We start from the raw sequence: 16,379 nt of genomic DNA, 5'->3' as shown, positions 1-16,379 counted from the left end.
CTTTTTATGTTTGTTGAATTTATTACGTTGTTTAATTTATTTACAACCTCTTGATATTCAAATTACAATGTTAAATACTCTTGAGAAATAAAAAATGATTGCTTTTTATACCATCTACACTCATTATTATGCCATGTAATTAATTTTTTTAATTGTCTCATAAAATGTCAATAATATCGATTATCGACAATAATTTCTAGGACAATTATCTTTCAGCAAAATGTGTTATCGTGACAGGCCTACCTGTCAGGTATTTATTTATTTATGGCATGATGAAAAGTGTTAAGACTAGGTTTCAAGTTTATGCATACATTACGCATTGTTTGGTTTTTTTTAATTATGTTTTTTAGAGCCATACGCAGCCATACACAGTAACAAGTAACAAATTTAGCTGGACGATAATTGTCCCACAAATTATTGCTGCTAAACAATAACAATAACATAAATTAAACAGACAAACAACATCATAAATGAAACAAAAAAGACAGAAAACGCCCCATGAACATAAAATGGTTTCTTTTTAGCAAAAACTGCACTTAAATAAAAATCACATTAAAAACATCACAGTATTTCCCATTTTCAATCAGTTTCATTTTTGTTGGATATTGGCAAAAAAACGAAATAATAAGTTGACATTGTGGGCCAATGCAGATGGCGGCTCATTGCTCACTTATAGCAGCATAGTGTGGAATACACTGTGTACGTTTAACGGGGTGTAACGTTTTGTCGGCGTTTGGTCAAAGTACATGAGTTGGATGCAGCCAAATGCATTTAGTGCACAATGAGGTGTTATACTTCGGGAATCTCGGCAGCTGAAACGTAATTTCCACCGTTTTGTATTACTTATTTCATTGTCTTTGTCACAAACCGTCACAAAAAGCTGATGCGCAAACAGGCTGAAATTGGCATCAGATGGTGTTTTGTACACAACGGGCACAAAGAAAGCATTCCATCGTGTAGCACACGACACACACAGCTAGTGAGTGCACGCAAGTGCTGCTGCTGTGTGGGCGCTCGCTTACAGCCCCGCCTCTCATCACAGAGACGCAGAGGCTGAATGACTGACACGAGGGTTCACTCGCTCCGTTCATTCCGCGATAGAACCAACACGCCCCGGTGTTGAGACGGATGCACAGAGTGAACTCTCTTGTCATCCAGCCTGTTTGGTAGCGAGAGATGAGGAAAACAAACACGCATGCATATGTCAATATATCGAGGCTGGCAGAATGATCCACTTTGTTTTTATTTATTATGCGATTCATTGATTTATTGATTATTGTGACCCCTGGTGACCCCCTACCCCTGGTTTACAGAGACAGTTACGCTTCCTGTCAGTGCACCTGTGTACATGTGGAAAGACTATGAATACACGTACCATCATACCCCTAATTGTTTGTTTGTTTATTTATTTATTTATTGCTATAAAAGAGTGCCAGTCAACTCAAAACAATCAACCTTGAACAGTCACATCAAGGGGTGTCTCGCCATCGCTGCTGCCAAGCTGCTACACTGATGGTGCCTCCCAACGCAAACACTCCTCTCTACTCTCTGTTGACAAATATTGACACATTTTCTTCTTAAATGTCAAAGCCTTATTTTTAGAGGTATTATTTTTATATATACAGTCGTGGGAAAAATGATTAGACCACCCTTGTTTCCTCTGTTTCATTGTTCATTTTAATGCCTGATACAACTAAAGGCACATTTTGTTTGGACACAGATAACGATGACAACCAAAATAGCTCATAAGAGTTACATTTTTAGGCATTTTTTTTTTAGCTATTCGTGTAAGAACTTTTGATTTTGGTTATTATCAAGAAAACCATGAAAGTTGCTAGATATCATCTCTTAAATAAGAGCTATTTTTGTTATTATATTTGGCCAAACCAATGTGCCTTTAGTTGTACCAGACATTAGTAAACCAGGCATACAGTAAATCAGGCAAATGGAAATGGAAATAATCTGCAGACTGTGGAATCATTAGTGACTTTAGTGATTAGTGTTTTTTAAATGACATTGTAAGTGTAAAAAGAAGTTAACCTCTGTATAATTCAACAAAATAATGAGTCACCACACTACTGTGTGGCAGACAAACGTCATAAAGGGAAGTGCAATACAAAAGCAGCTGAAGGCGAGTTGACCTCATGCGTTGCACTCGTTGACATTCTCAGCGGTCCTACAAGTGTAAAAAGAAGTTAGATGCTGTCTGTTAAATTTGAAAACTAAAAAGTAGGAAACTTCCCTTTTAAGTTTGATGACAGATGCGAACACGCAGTGGCGGATTACTGCTTGTGCAGAAGTCTCCTCGCTCGATTTACTGCAGTTTGACTTATTGTTGATTGACACACAATGTACTGAGCAGCCAGGGCCAGTCTCCCACGTCGCAGTAACGTCCATTCTGGTTCTGTAGTCATCATCTCACGTTTCCTGTCTATACACTGTTGGATCTTAAGGAGGCTCTAAGTAGAGCTTCAAAATGCAACAAGAAGAAATGGGATTGATCCAAAAACATTTTTGAGTAAACAATTTATTGCAAACAAGCGTGAAAGTGAAATAGGCTGTTCATCAGCTGATCAAACGTTTAAGACCATAGCTGAATCCTCCCCCCTTTAAGAAAAATAAATAAAATGTTGAAAAAAGGAGTGAGTAATGAGTAGCTGCGCTATTGTTATTAATCAGATGAAAAATGGGTTTGGGCATGTCCATTTTTGTAAACTTCCCTTGCCATCCATCCGCAAATGCTCCCCATTGGATTTAGCTTAGGGGAACAAGCAGGATGGTCCAAAAGAGTGATGTTATTCCTCTGGAAGAAGTCCTTTGTGAGGTGCAGCGTTGTCCTGTTGAAAAAGCCAGTCATTACCACACAGACGAGGGCCTTCAGTCATGAGCCTGTTTGCAACATCTCCACATTGCCATCTGCCGTTTGACGCCCTTGCACAATCTGAAGCTCCATTGTTCCATTGAAGGATCATGATGGCGCCTCCTCCACTGTGCCGTGTGGAAAACATCTCAGGGTGGGATCTCCTTGTCAAGCTGGTGACGTTGGAAGCCATCAGGACCGTCAAGGGAGAATAAAACTTTCTTCCACCTTTCAGTGTCCCATGTTTGGTGCTCTTCTGCAAATTCCAAACAGGAAATTTTGTGGTGTTGAAGCAGACGAGGCCTATGAGGAGCTTTTTTCTTCTTAAAAGCCTTTGTGGCAGATGGCGTCTGATGGTTATTGGACTGCACTCAGCACCAGTAACAACCTTCATTTGGGCCGAGGATGGTCCTGTGTCTTGACGGACAGCCAATGGAATTTTGCAGAAATCAAATTAAAGAAGTAATTTGTTAATATTCCAATTGAATCAAATGTAATTTCTTGAAAAATGTTTGTGTCCAGGCTGATGCTCACTGAGCTAAAGTCTATTATGCTAGCAGTGATTCAAACTTTTTGTGTGACTTGTGTGAATTGTTCACCTTTTAGAGAAATTGCAATTTAGACGTACCGCAGTGACGCTAGCAATGCGTAAGTAAATGCAAGCGCCTGCTGTTGAAATTAGCCATGAGAATGCTAACTTCAAGCTCCTTTGACCGCAGACGTCATCGTAACGACCAATGGCGACCCGGTGACGTCGAAGGAGATCAAGTCGTGCATCCACCAGATCCAGGAGCTGATCGTGGTGCGTTTGAATCAGGCCGTGGCCAACAAGCTCATCAGCTCCGTGGACTACTTAAGAGAGAGTTTTGTCGGCACGCTGGAGCGATGTCTCAGCAGTCTGGAGAAGTCCCACATAGACTCGTCGGCCCACAACATCACCTCCAATCACCTGAAGCAGGTGGGCGCACATTTTTCAGCAGTCCAGCTCGTCCTCACTCTGCAAAGTCCTAAAATACTGTATATCCCTGTACGTTTGCTTCTTGCAGCTACTAAACGCCGCCTATCACGTGGAAGTCACCTTCCATTCGGGATCCTCTGTCACGCGACTCGTCTGGGAGCAGATCAAACAGGTAAACCGTCTGCGCTGAGAGTTGGCAGGCACTCTCAGCTAATGATGCGTCTCCCCCAGATCATCCACAGGATAACGTTCGTCACCCCCCCCGCCATCACGCCTGAGTGGAAGCGCAAAGTGGCTCAGGACGCCATCGAAAGTCTCAGCGCCGCCAAACTGGCCCGAAGCATCTGCTCCCAGTTCAGAACACGTCTGAACAGCTCCCATGAGGCCTTCGCGGCATCCTTGCGCCAGGTTAGTTTTATTTTTTACTCACTTTTCCGCAAATGTAACGACTTCATCCACAACAGACACCTAAATAATAATTCATTAAGGTAACATTAATGGTTTACTTTATTTCAAGCAAGTTACAATGGTTTACATAATGCCTCATGTCCGAAAAGGAGTAGGAAGAAGCAGAGCTTATTTAATTCTACCATTTCCGCTGGTTCAGTTCAGTTCACTTGAGCTCAAATGTGAACGCTGCACGGACCAATGTTAAAATGACAGTCAACAGCGTGCACAGATTACAAAACATGACAAATAATAAATAAGAAAAAAGTTGTAAAAAAAAACAAAATCTGATTAAAAAATGTTTTTACTTTTTTTTAATAAATGGCATTGTAAGTGTAAAAAGAAGTTAACCTCTGTATAATTCAACAAAATAATGAAAGTCACCACACTACTGCGTGGCAGACAAACGTCATGAAGGGAAGTGCAATAGAAAAGCAGCTGAAGGCGAGTTGACCTCATGCGTTGCTCTCGTTGACATTCTCAGCGGTCCTACAAGTGTAAAAAGAAGTTAGATGCTGTCTGTTACAGTTGAAAACTAGAAAATAGGGAACTTCCCTTTTAAGTTTGATGACAGATGCGACAGATGTCTGATTAAAAAATGTTTTTAATTTCACGAAGAAAGTTGTAATATTACAACAAAAAAGTCGTAATTTTATGAGAAAAAAATATAATTACACCAAGAAAAAATAAATTGAAAAAAAAGTTTATAATTTTCAGATTTTTTAAAAGTTGTAATTTCGTAAGAAAGTAATTTATTTTTTTGTTTAGTAAGAAAATGACATTAATGGAAAAGAAAATGTGTTGGTTGTGATGGCTTATATCTCTCTCTCTCTCTCTCTCTCTGTGTGCTAATGGCAGTCTTTAAAAGTGTATTTCAATAAATGTTGTAAATGTCAGAATTCAACCCACCAGACCACATTTTGCTTTGAAATATTTGTGGTGCTTTCTGTATTATGTCACGAAAACCGCCCAATTAAGTCAATTTAATTTAATTTTTTTATGTCTGGACCAGAGTACCGAATCACAAGAGTCAGCCTAACAAGTCATGACAGCCTTTTCATTTACTGCAAAAAACCCTAAATAATTACCATCACAACGCCTCGTGATTCTGCCGTCTTCAGTCAGTCGGTGAATAATAAAGCAGGGGTGTCCAAAGTGCGGCCTGGGGGTGTTTGCACCTTAGGGCTGTAGGACACCCCTGCACTAAACCCTCCAGACTTCCTTGGAAGGCAGCGTTGCCTCTGACCCTTTTGATGAGCATGTGAAGGATTATTGGATGGTCGTTTTGCTCCCAAGTACGCACGAGTTATTGAGAACATCTTGTTCACTGTGTAAGCGTAACGTCCATTGTCTGCTGATCGGCAGCTCCGCCACATCACTGTATGTCAGTCAGCAGCTGTTCCGCACCACTCGTGGTTTGTCAATCAGCCGCCCCCCCCCCCCCCCCCCCCCCCCCCCCCACTTCCTCCCGCTTGCCTGAATTGATTAGGCCCTCAAATATTGAAATAGCTGCATCTGCCTCTTTGATTTGGCCTGATAAATCAATTTGCGCGTGGCGTCATCGTCTCATGAGCGACCGCGTGGCTCGTTAGCAACGTCATGATGGCAACACATCGAACCATCGGCCAAGTCAACTTGTGGAGGGTGACCTGATGTGGTCGTGTCAGTGAGAGCAGCAAGTGAATAATAGAAAGCAGCCGAGCTGTGGTATCATGGAGGTGTCGGAAATCACAGCGGCGTGCTGTGCTGTACATGAGATAGATGGCCGTGCAAAGTGCCGCATCCCATTTCGTACCAGCTCATCTGTTTTACAACAAACAAGTCTTTTGCTGTAAGGGCGCCAGAACGTCATTCCGATACGAGGCAGGTGCTATCCATCCATCCATTTTTGAGACATAATCCCTCCAGCGTGTCCCAGGTCTGCCCCGGGGCCTCCTCCTGGCTGGGCATGCCCATAACAAATGGACGCCTCCTCAATGTGAAGGAGCAGCGGCTCTACTCTGAGCTCCTCCTGGATGACCAAGCTCCTCGCCCAATGTCTTAGTGTGAGTCCAGAAAAAACCTGAACCTAATAACTGGTTGGGCCACCCTTAGCAGCAACAACTGCAATCACGTGTTGCTGCAGGGGCAAGCATAAAGGTCCGGTGCATTGCATACTGGGTGGCGGTTGAGGGCAGGCGCCGGGGCGACCTGGCAGACTACTCGTGGTCATGAAGACTTTTGGAGTGTCCCGATGCTGATGATGATGCATGCTCTTGCACGGACTGACTCCATGAAAAAGGGTTCTCAGGGTTGCATCGTCGGAACACTGCTGTGCATCGCCGTGTGAACTTGGCTCTACGGACGCTCTCATGCCGACTTTGAGGTTCCGCCACAAGACTGGTGGGAACCTGTAGGAGGGAAAAAACTCGGACAGACGTGGATTTATGGTGGGTCTGCTGGGGGAAAACATCCATCACAGGCTTAGTTTGCGTTGGCCAGGAGGAAATTTACATTTATTAGTTTGACAAACGACTGCGACGTCAGCGAGGTCAAAGCTGCTCGCTGAGAAACGGAGGCCGGTCGCCCTTGACGACCGTTTCTATGGCGATTACGATCATTTAGAACCGACCGGGGCCAACGAACGTGGCGGCGTCTTTTCCCCGGGAAGAACTTGATGAATGAATAAAGGTCCTTGTATGCTAACCATGAGGCTGGCTGTGTGCAGCTGGAGGAGGGCCACACGGGGCGGCTGGAGCGCACCGAGGACCTGTGGCTGCGCGTGAGGAAGGACCACGCGCCTCGACTCGCCCGCCTCTCCTTGGAGAGCCGCTCCCTCCGAGACGTGCTGCTGCATGGTGAGTCGCCACATGGTCGTACAGAGGCTCTGACTCGCAAACACCAGGAAAACACATCTGAGGCACCGATTGTTGTTTGTTGTCCAACAGGCAAACCCAAGATGGGCCGGGAGTTGGGGCGGGGCCAGTATGGAGTTGTGTACTTGTGTGACAGCTGGGGGGGCCACTACCCATGTGCCCTGAAGTCTGTGGTGCCTCCTGATGATAAACACTGGAATGACCTCGCTTTGGAGTTTCACTACACGAGGTGAGTCGGTGACGTCCGAGGCTGTGCAAGTCCACGCACCAACGCATGCTGAGCGGGCACGCCCCTCCCCCTCTCATGTTGCTTAAGTGTACCTCCCAAAAAATACATTTTAAAAATATCAAATCAAACATTGTGCAGATGAAGGCTGTAGTTGGTCATCTTCTAGTACAGTTGATTCTATTATTTAAGTGGGTTGTGGTCCAGGACCCCCCCGTGTATGGCCAAAATCCACAAATAATGGAAAAAGCCCTCAAAATATGAATATCCTATAACATGCATAATTGTACTGCGATTGGCTGGCGACCAGTCCAGGGTGTACCCCACCTGTCGCCCAAAGTCAGCTGGGATAGGCTCCAGCATGCAGACAAGCGGTATAGAAAATGGATGGATGCATAATTGTAAATAATTTCACTGTGATGGAATATAATGATAATATAAAATATTACAATTGACAATTTAATCAATTCATAAAAATAATACACAATGACAAAAATTAAAGTAAATTCTTAAATTTGATTTGAATTTGAATAAAATTTAAAAAAATGTTAATTGAACTTTTAAATTTTGGTTGTCTTTGCAGTGGAGCCACGCTACTCAAAGGGGGGATGTTCCCTAGCAAATGGCCAAAAACTGACCAAAAAGGCCTATTTTTGATAGTCTATAATATGCATATAATTAATAAATAATTTCACTATGGTTTAATATGATGATAATATTATTACATTTTACAATTCAAGTGAATGAATTCATTAAAAAATAATATATACAAATGTATAAACTACTGTATATAAGAGACAAGAGACTGCAGGGTTGGGTCTCTGCTTTTTGCGGATGATGTGGTCCTGCTGGCGTCATCGGGCCGTGACCTTCAGCTCTCACTGGATCGGTTTGCAGCAGAGTGTGATGCGGCCGTGATCAGAATCAGCACTTCCAAGTCCGAGTCCATAGTTCTTGCCCGGAAAAGGGTGGCGTGCCGTCTCTGGGCCGGGGATGAGATCCTGCTCCAAATGGAGGAGTTTAAGTACCTCGGGGTCTTGTTCACAAGTTAGGGTAAGATGGAACACGAGATTGACAGGCGGATTGGTGCAGCATCTGCAGTGATGCAGACTCTACATCGGTCTGTTGTGGTGAAGAGAGAGCTGAGCCGAAAGTCAAAGCTCTGAATTTACCGGTCGATCTACATTCCTACCCTCACCTACGGTCATGAGCTCTGGGTAGTGACCGAAAAGACAAGATCGCAGGTATAAGCGGCCGAAATGAGTTTTCTCCGTAGGGTGGCTGAGCTCTCCCTTAGAGATAAGGTGAGAAGCACTGAGAAACTCGGAGTAGAACCGCTGCTCCTGCATTGAGAGGCACCGGATGAGGTGGCTCGGGCATGTCCAACCGGTAGGAGACCTTGGGGAAGACCCAGGACACGTTGGAGAGACTATGTCTGTAAACTGGCCTGGGAACGCCTCGGGGTCCGCCTCGAGGAGCTGGACGTAGTCGCCGGGGACAGGGAGGTCTAGGCTTTTATTATCGCTTCAATAAAATATAAAAAGATTTAATTAAAATTATTTTTTTGTCTTTAACGTGAAGACACACGATTAATAAATGGCGATAACAGACATACCCATAAAAGGCCAATTTTTGATACCCTATAATCCTCATATAATCCTCATATATATTTGTATATATCTCACTGTGCTTAAATATGATGATAATATTATGAAATATTACAATTCACTATTGAATTCATTAATAAAATATAACAAATAAAAAGTAAATAAACAACAAATGTAATGTGATTTAATTTTATTTTTATTGTAATAAAATAAAAAAAATTAACTTGATTTTGTTTGCACAGTAGAGCCAGGCTACTTACCAGGGTTACCTTCCAAGAGCACCAGCGAATGAAAAACAGACATACCCAAAAAAAAGCCCCAAAAAGGCCCATTTTTGATACCCTGTAATATGCATGTTATTAGTAAATAATTTCACTATGATTTAACATAATGATGATATTAATAATATTACTTATCAATTATAATTAGTTATTACCTCATTCAATCCCAGCCATTCTTCACGCTTCAGTAGTAGCCATTTTAGACCATTTTGACTGATTTTTCAAGGCACACAGAATATTGTGTTGTATGACTATATAGACATGGAACCTACCAAAAGAATTCTCATCTTTCATCAGGAAAAAGAAGTTTGTTTTTACCTTTTTCCATTCTTTAGTAATCAGCAGTGGAACATGGGTACGTTTCAGGAAAATATCAGTTCCCAACTAAAAAAAAGGGAGCTTTTTAGTGACATATTTTTATTTGCTTTTGTGACAGCTCAAGTATCTAAACAACTATACCACAACGTAAAAAGGGGGTGATTCACATCAAAATAGCAATTTACTTACAAATATAACACCATCAACTATTTGCAATTTTGGAGCTGAATTATGTGTATGCTCACGCATGTGCGCACATTTGTGTGCGTGTGCACGCGTTAAAACTTCCCCACAATGCGTAACCTTGTGAACGCTACGCTCCTCCACGCTCTCTCGCTTCCTCCTTCCTGTGCTGTGGTGCTTCCAGTCACATGATCCCTGCCGAGCGCTCACGATCGAATGCACTTCTGCCGTTTTTATGGCTTAACATTGCTCTGAAAGCGGCATGCATTAGTGGAGAGTTGCGTCATCACCTGTTTTTGCTTCTCTAGCAAAAACAAAAGTAAACGTTGTTGGGGTCAGGTGTTTGGGATTACAAAAACATATAAATACATCTTTGGTATTCAATGACGTTTAAAAAAAAAAACATTAAAAAAGGAAATTTAAAGCAGGGAAAAGAAATCCACGGGAGCCAATGTCAACCCGCCAGGCGGCATGGATCTACTGTGCATTATTTTCTGTGTGCATAGGACTCTTTCAGAGTGCGTTTGCATGTAATTGGCATTGATAACGAACCATGAAGGGGGTTAATTGCACCGCACACACTCAACCCCCAAGCAGAACTTCGAAAGCATCACGGGTCATTAAAAAAAAAAAACTTGACTGAGAGTTTTAGGAGAATAAATTCAAAATATTAAGAGAAAGAAGTCATATTCTAACAAGAAAAAAATGGCAATATTAGGAGGAAAAATAATGTCATTTTAGTAGCACAGAGTTGAAATATTTAAGAAAAAATACTTCTTGTAAAGTCGTAATGTTATGACAAACAAACAAAACTAAATAAAGTTGTCATTATTGGAAAATTCGGTTGGGGAAAAAGTTCAAATATTATAAGAATCAAGTCCAAATGTTACGGCAATAAGGTCATAATTACAAGAAGAGCATATATCTGAACAAAGTTGAAATAGTTGGAAAATTAAGGGGAAGAAAAACAGCTAAAATAGGGGAAAAAAAGCTATCCTTTTACGAGAATAAAATAGTGACTACACAGAAGCATGAAGCAGTCGTTCACCAGTTGAGCGTAGGTCTTTGAAAAGCAGCCCTTGCCGCTCGAGTGTCTTGTGCCCGAGCGTCTTTTAGCACGAGGTCGCTCAAAGTGTCGCCGAGGCGAGGAATGCCGGGCCCCTGACAAGCGCTGACACTTTGTGCACAGGACCCTGCCCAAGCACGAGCGTCTGGTGGACCTGCACGGCTCCGTCATCGACCACACCTACGGGGTGGGCTCCAGCATCGCCGTGCTGCTCATCATGGAGCGGCTGCACAGAGACCTCTACACCGGCCTCAAGGTGACCCGTGCAGCGGAGAGCATTGATGCCACCCTGAGCGCTTTGCTAAAAGTTGGACGTTGTTTGCACACCAGGCTGGCTTGTCGCTGCGGGAGAGGCTGCAGATCGCTCTGGATGTGGTGGAGGGGATCCGCTTCCTGCACAGTCAGGGCCTCTTGCACAGAGACATTAAGCTCAAGAATGTTCTGGTAAGTGCAAAGAAAGACACGGCGCAGGAAACAAAACGGATCCGGTTGTTCGTGGCTGTGTGGTCGCTAACACGCGCACGTGCACTTTCTTCCTTGCAGCTGGACAAGCACAACCGCGCAAAGATCACCGACCTGGGCTTCTGTAAACCAGAGGCCATGATGTCCGGCAGCATCGTGGGCACCCCCATCCACATGGCACCCGAGCTGTTCACGGGTACGGCCGCTGTCGGCGAACGCGTCACGAAGCGCGGAAGTCTTGTTAACGGCGCTCTGCACCTCCGCAGGGAAGTACGACAACTCCGTCGACGTTTACGCCTTCGGGATCCTCTTCTGGTACCTCTGCACTGGTTCCGTGAAACTCCCCGAGGCCTTTGAGAAATGCTCCAGCAAGGACCAGCTGTGGAACCATGTGAAAAAAGGTAAACGCGGCTCTTTAGAGGAAGCAAACCTGCACCACTTTAGAGCAGTCAGTGTACAGCTTGGACAGCAATATACTGTAGATGTACTCTTATCCCTAAATGAGTCAACACACGGACACTGGTGGTGGTCACCTCATGTTCCAGGGCTGCACGAATGCTAGCGGCACTGGGGAGCTGCGGTTCACTCAGGGCAACACCGTCACGCTGTATGGTGACTCCCTTTCATTGGATAGGAATTCTGCATGGCTACACAACCTGTACACTGACTACTCTAAACTACATCCAAGTTTCTATCGCAGGGGTGGACACACTGCATTTTGGACACACACTGCGTTTTTGGACACATTTGAAAAATAGAATACTAAGAGAATAAAGCTGTAATCTAAGAAGAAAAAGTCAGCATTTTATGGGAATAACGTTGCAATATTACGAGGAAAAGTGACGTCATTTTAGGTAGCATAAAGTTGAAATATTCAAGAAAAAAATACTTAAAAAAAGTTTTAATATTATGAAAAACACAAAACAAAAGAAAGTTTTGGAAAATTTGATTGGGGAAAAAGAATAGAATGTCCACATATTAAATAGATAAATAAAAACAACTAACTAACAGCAGAAATGGGGGGAAAAGCTGCCATTTTAGGAGAATAAAGTCAAAATATTAAGAGAAAAAAAGTCATATTCTAACAAGAAAAAAAGTTGCAAATTTACAAGAAAAAAATGGCAATATTGCGAGGAAAAATAATGTCATTTTAGTAGCACAGAGTTGAAAAATAGTTATTTTAAAGTCGTAGTATTATGAGAAACAAACAAAACAAAATTAAGTTGTCGTTATTGGAAAATTCGGTTGGGGAGGAAGTTGTAATATTATGAGAATAAAGTCCAAATATTATGGCAATAAAGTCATAATTATGAGAGGAAAATGTATAAGAAGAAAGTTAAAAATGGTTGGAAAATTAGGCGAAAATAGCAGAAATGGGGGGGGGGAGCTGTAATTTTACGAGAATCAAGTCAAAATTGTATTTATTTTACTAGCAAAGAGTTGAAATATTCAAGAAAAAATCCTAATATAAGAAACCAACAACATTTTTGGAATATTAAGGTATATTTTGAGAATAAAGTCCAAATATTATTGGAATAAACTCATAATTATGAGAAGAACATTTATGAGAAGAAAGTTAAAATAGTTGGAAAATTAAGGAAAAATACAACAGCAGAAATGGGGGGCAAAAAAGCTGTAATTTTACGAGAATAAGTAAAAAATATTACGAAAAAAATGTTGTACTCTAACAAGAAAAAAAGTCGCAATTTTCTAAGAAAAAACGTCTAATATTAGGAGGAAAAATAATTTCATTTTAGTAGCACAGAGTTGAAATATTCAAGAAACAAAGAAAACAAAATAAAGTTGTAATTTTTGGAACATTACGTTGGGGAAAAAGTTATCATATTTTGAGAATAAAGTCCAAATATTATGGGAATAAAGTCAGAATTATGAGAATCAAGTAAAAAATTTACAAGAAAAAAGTCACAATTTTCTAAGAAAAATCTTGTAATATTATGAGGAAAAATGATATCATTTTGGCAGCACAGAGTTGAAATATTCAAGATTTTTTTTTTTTTAATCATAATATTGTAAGATTGTAATTTTTGGAATATTAGGTTGGGGAAAAAGATCATATTTTATTGTCATACTTTGAGGACAAAGTCCAAATATTATGGGAATAAAGTCATAATTAAGAGAAGAAAATTGTCAAGAAGAAAGTTGGAATAGCTGGAAAATTAAGAGGGCAAAAAGCAACAGCGGAAATGAAGAAAAAGCTAATTTTACGAAAACAAAGTAAAAGTATTAAGAAGTCGTACTCTAACAAGAAAAACCTGGAATATTAGGAGGATAAATGATGTCATGTTAGTCGCATAGATTTGAAATATTCAAGAAAAAATACTTTTTACGTTGTAATATTATGAGAAGCAAAAGCAAAATAATACTTAGAAAATGAGGTTGGGGAAATGTTATGATATTATGGGAATAAAGTCAAAATATTACAAGATGTTGAAATATTGGGAAATGTTTTTTTTGTTGTTTTTTTTAAAAAGCAAAAATGGGGAAAAGAAGAGCGACATTGATGCTAATAATGTCGTGTAAATACTGTAACTTGTTAGCATGCGTTGCTTTACAAAACATCCAAGCGGCAAAGTTGCATCCTTTCATTTTTCACTACGTGGCCCTCGCTGGGAAAGGTTTGGACACCCCTGTTCTGTATCGCATTATCCCTTGAGAAGACATATTGTTTTTAAAAATGCCATGATGACTCAGATCGCCGCCCACGCGTCCCCCAGGTGCCCGACCCGAGCGCTTGTCCTCTTTCGACGAGGAGTGCTGGCAGCTGATGGAGGCCTGCTGGAACGGCGACCCCTCCCTGCGGCCCCTGCTGGGCATCGTGGAGCCGAGCCTGCAAAGCATCATGGTCCGCCTCTGCAACTGCGGCTCGGAGCGGAAAAACAGCAGCCTGGAGGACTCGAACTGAAAAGAACTCAAAACCAACGCACACGTGACGGTCGTGGGAAGTATTTTTGTGGTATTTATGAAACGGGGGAGCCTCCTGCCTCACAAGTTGATGTAATTTATAAGGAGGTGGGGGGGTTTTATTGTTTGTGTGTTATTTGTATCCACTCCTGTAGCTGACGTGCTAATTGCCTGTCTGTCCTTCAAAGAAACGTGTTACTAGATGCAACTTTTTAATGTAGTCCATTTGCAGTATTGTCAACAAAAAATATCTACATTTTAGATTGTATTTAATGTCTGCATCTATACAAGCATCTTTTTTTTTAAATAAAAGGATCTGTTACAACAAATCTCAAGACTCAACACTCCACTCCGCTTTCTTTTTCTTCTTTTTCTCGGTTATCCATATCCCCCCCCACCTCCCCCCCCCCCCCTACACAAACTCTAGGGGTTTTTTCTTGAGCCCGCGTGCGCAGTACGTCTTGTACATGGATGTGTTTTTTTAGATAAGATACTGTATGTGCGGCTTGGGGTGGGGGCTGCATGAGTGAAGTCCGTGTGAACCCCACCTCGGGATCAAAGGTCAAATTCCTTGGCAAAAATGTGTTTTTTGGACTTGCTGACTTAAAAAAAAAAACAAATAAGTGAAATAATAATAAAATAAATATTGGCTGTATTTCATATTTTTAGGTCAAATTGTTGCAGGCACTTACATTTTTACACCAAAAAAATGGTGCACTACTAACTAATTATAATCTATTATCTAATTATAATATGTTATAATTCATATAGCCAATTATAATACCATTTAATTATGTGTAATTATATATTATTATTAATTGGTCAGAACACTTAAAAAAAAAGATGTTCTTCAGTGAGTCCCAAAATGGCTTTAAATATTTTTGTTAATTTAAAAAAAAATTTAAAAAGCAAAAAAATCATGAGTCTTATTGATGTATGTCAGTATAGTTATTGAATGATAAGAAATGATAAGTAATGGTAAGTAATGATAAGTAATGGTAAGAAATGGTAAGTAATGATAAGAAATGGTAAGTAATGATAAGTAATGATAAGAAATGGTAAGTGATGATAAGAAATGGTAAGTAATGGTAAGAAATGGTAAGTAATGATAAAAAATGGTAAGAAATGATAAGTAATGATAACAAATGGTAAGTAATGATAAGAAATGGTAAGTAATGATAACAAATGGTAAGTAATGGTAAGAAATGGTAAGTAATGATAAGAAATGGTAAGTAATGATAAGTAATGGTAAGAAATGGTAAGTAATGATAAGAAATGATAAGTAATGATAAGAAATGGTAAGTAATGATAAGAAATGATAAGAAATGGTAAGTGATGATAAGAAATGGTAAGTAATGGTAAGTAATGGTAAGAAATGGTAAGTAATGATAAGAAATGGTAAGAAATGATAAGTAATGATAACAAATGGTAAGTAATGATAAGTAATGGTAAGAAATGGTAAGTAATAAGAAATGGTAAGTAATGGTAAGAAATTATAAGTAATGATAAGAAATGATAAGTAATGATAAGAAATGGTAAGTAATGATAAGTAATGATAAGAAATGGTAAGTGATGATAAGAAATGGTAAGTAATGGTAAGAAATGGTAAGTAATGATAAAAAATGGTAAGAAATGATAAGTAATGATAACAAATGGTAAGTAATGATAAGAAATGGTAAGTAATGATAAGTAATGGTAAGAAATGGTAAGTAATGATAAGAAATGGTAAGTAATGATAAGTAATGGTAAGAAATGGTAAGTAATGATAAGAAATGGTAAGTAATGATAAGTAATGATAAGAAATGGTAAGTGATGATAAGAAATGGTAAGAAATGGTAAGTAATGATAAAAAATGGTAAGAAATGATAAGTAATGATAACAAATGGTAAGTAATGATAAGTAATGATAAGAAATGGTAAGTAATGATAAGAAATGGTAAGTAATGATAAGTAATGGTAAGAAATGGTAAGTAATGATAAGAAATGGTAAGTAATGATAAGAAATGATAAGTAATGGTAAGAAATATTCGTTTTCAAGATTGAAATCAACTTTCACATAAAGCTTATTATGTTAATTAATAAATGTCATTATTTAAAAACTATTGTATCGTATAATTATATATTATTATTCAGTACTTGTTTGTCCAACACTATTTATTAAAAAAAAAAAAAAAGGAACAACGACTGTTGTTTGC

At 40.1% G+C, this 16,379-nt stretch overlaps 1 protein-coding gene across 1 annotated transcript in view; it reads left to right on the top strand.

Moving 5' to 3' along the window:
* dstyk (dual serine/threonine and tyrosine protein kinase) overlaps nucleotides 1-14,796 on the top strand; it is a 31,144-nt gene extending 16,348 nt beyond the window's left edge. Inside the window, exons 5-14 of the mRNA XM_054783481.1 lie at nucleotides 3,580-3,818; nucleotides 3,907-3,990; nucleotides 4,050-4,226; nucleotides 6,973-7,102; nucleotides 7,193-7,349; nucleotides 10,925-11,057; nucleotides 11,132-11,245; nucleotides 11,345-11,459; nucleotides 11,530-11,664; nucleotides 13,999-14,796. Coding sequence (XP_054639456.1) covers nucleotides 3,580-3,818; nucleotides 3,907-3,990; nucleotides 4,050-4,226; nucleotides 6,973-7,102; nucleotides 7,193-7,349; nucleotides 10,925-11,057; nucleotides 11,132-11,245; nucleotides 11,345-11,459; nucleotides 11,530-11,664; nucleotides 13,999-14,186 — 1,472 coding nt within the window. The 3' untranslated portion in view covers nucleotides 14,187-14,796. The remainder of the gene's footprint in view (nucleotides 1-3,579; nucleotides 3,819-3,906; nucleotides 3,991-4,049; nucleotides 4,227-6,972; nucleotides 7,103-7,192; nucleotides 7,350-10,924; nucleotides 11,058-11,131; nucleotides 11,246-11,344; nucleotides 11,460-11,529; nucleotides 11,665-13,998) is intronic.
* Nucleotides 14,797-16,379: the final 1,583 nt, after the last annotated feature.

This window comes from Dunckerocampus dactyliophorus, chromosome 8 (genome assembly GCF_027744805.1).
Source record: "Dunckerocampus dactyliophorus isolate RoL2022-P2 chromosome 8, RoL_Ddac_1.1, whole genome shotgun sequence".
Lineage (NCBI taxonomy): Eukaryota > Metazoa > Chordata > Actinopteri > Syngnathiformes > Syngnathidae > Dunckerocampus > Dunckerocampus dactyliophorus.
This window is presented reverse-complemented; position numbering and strand designations above follow the sequence as displayed.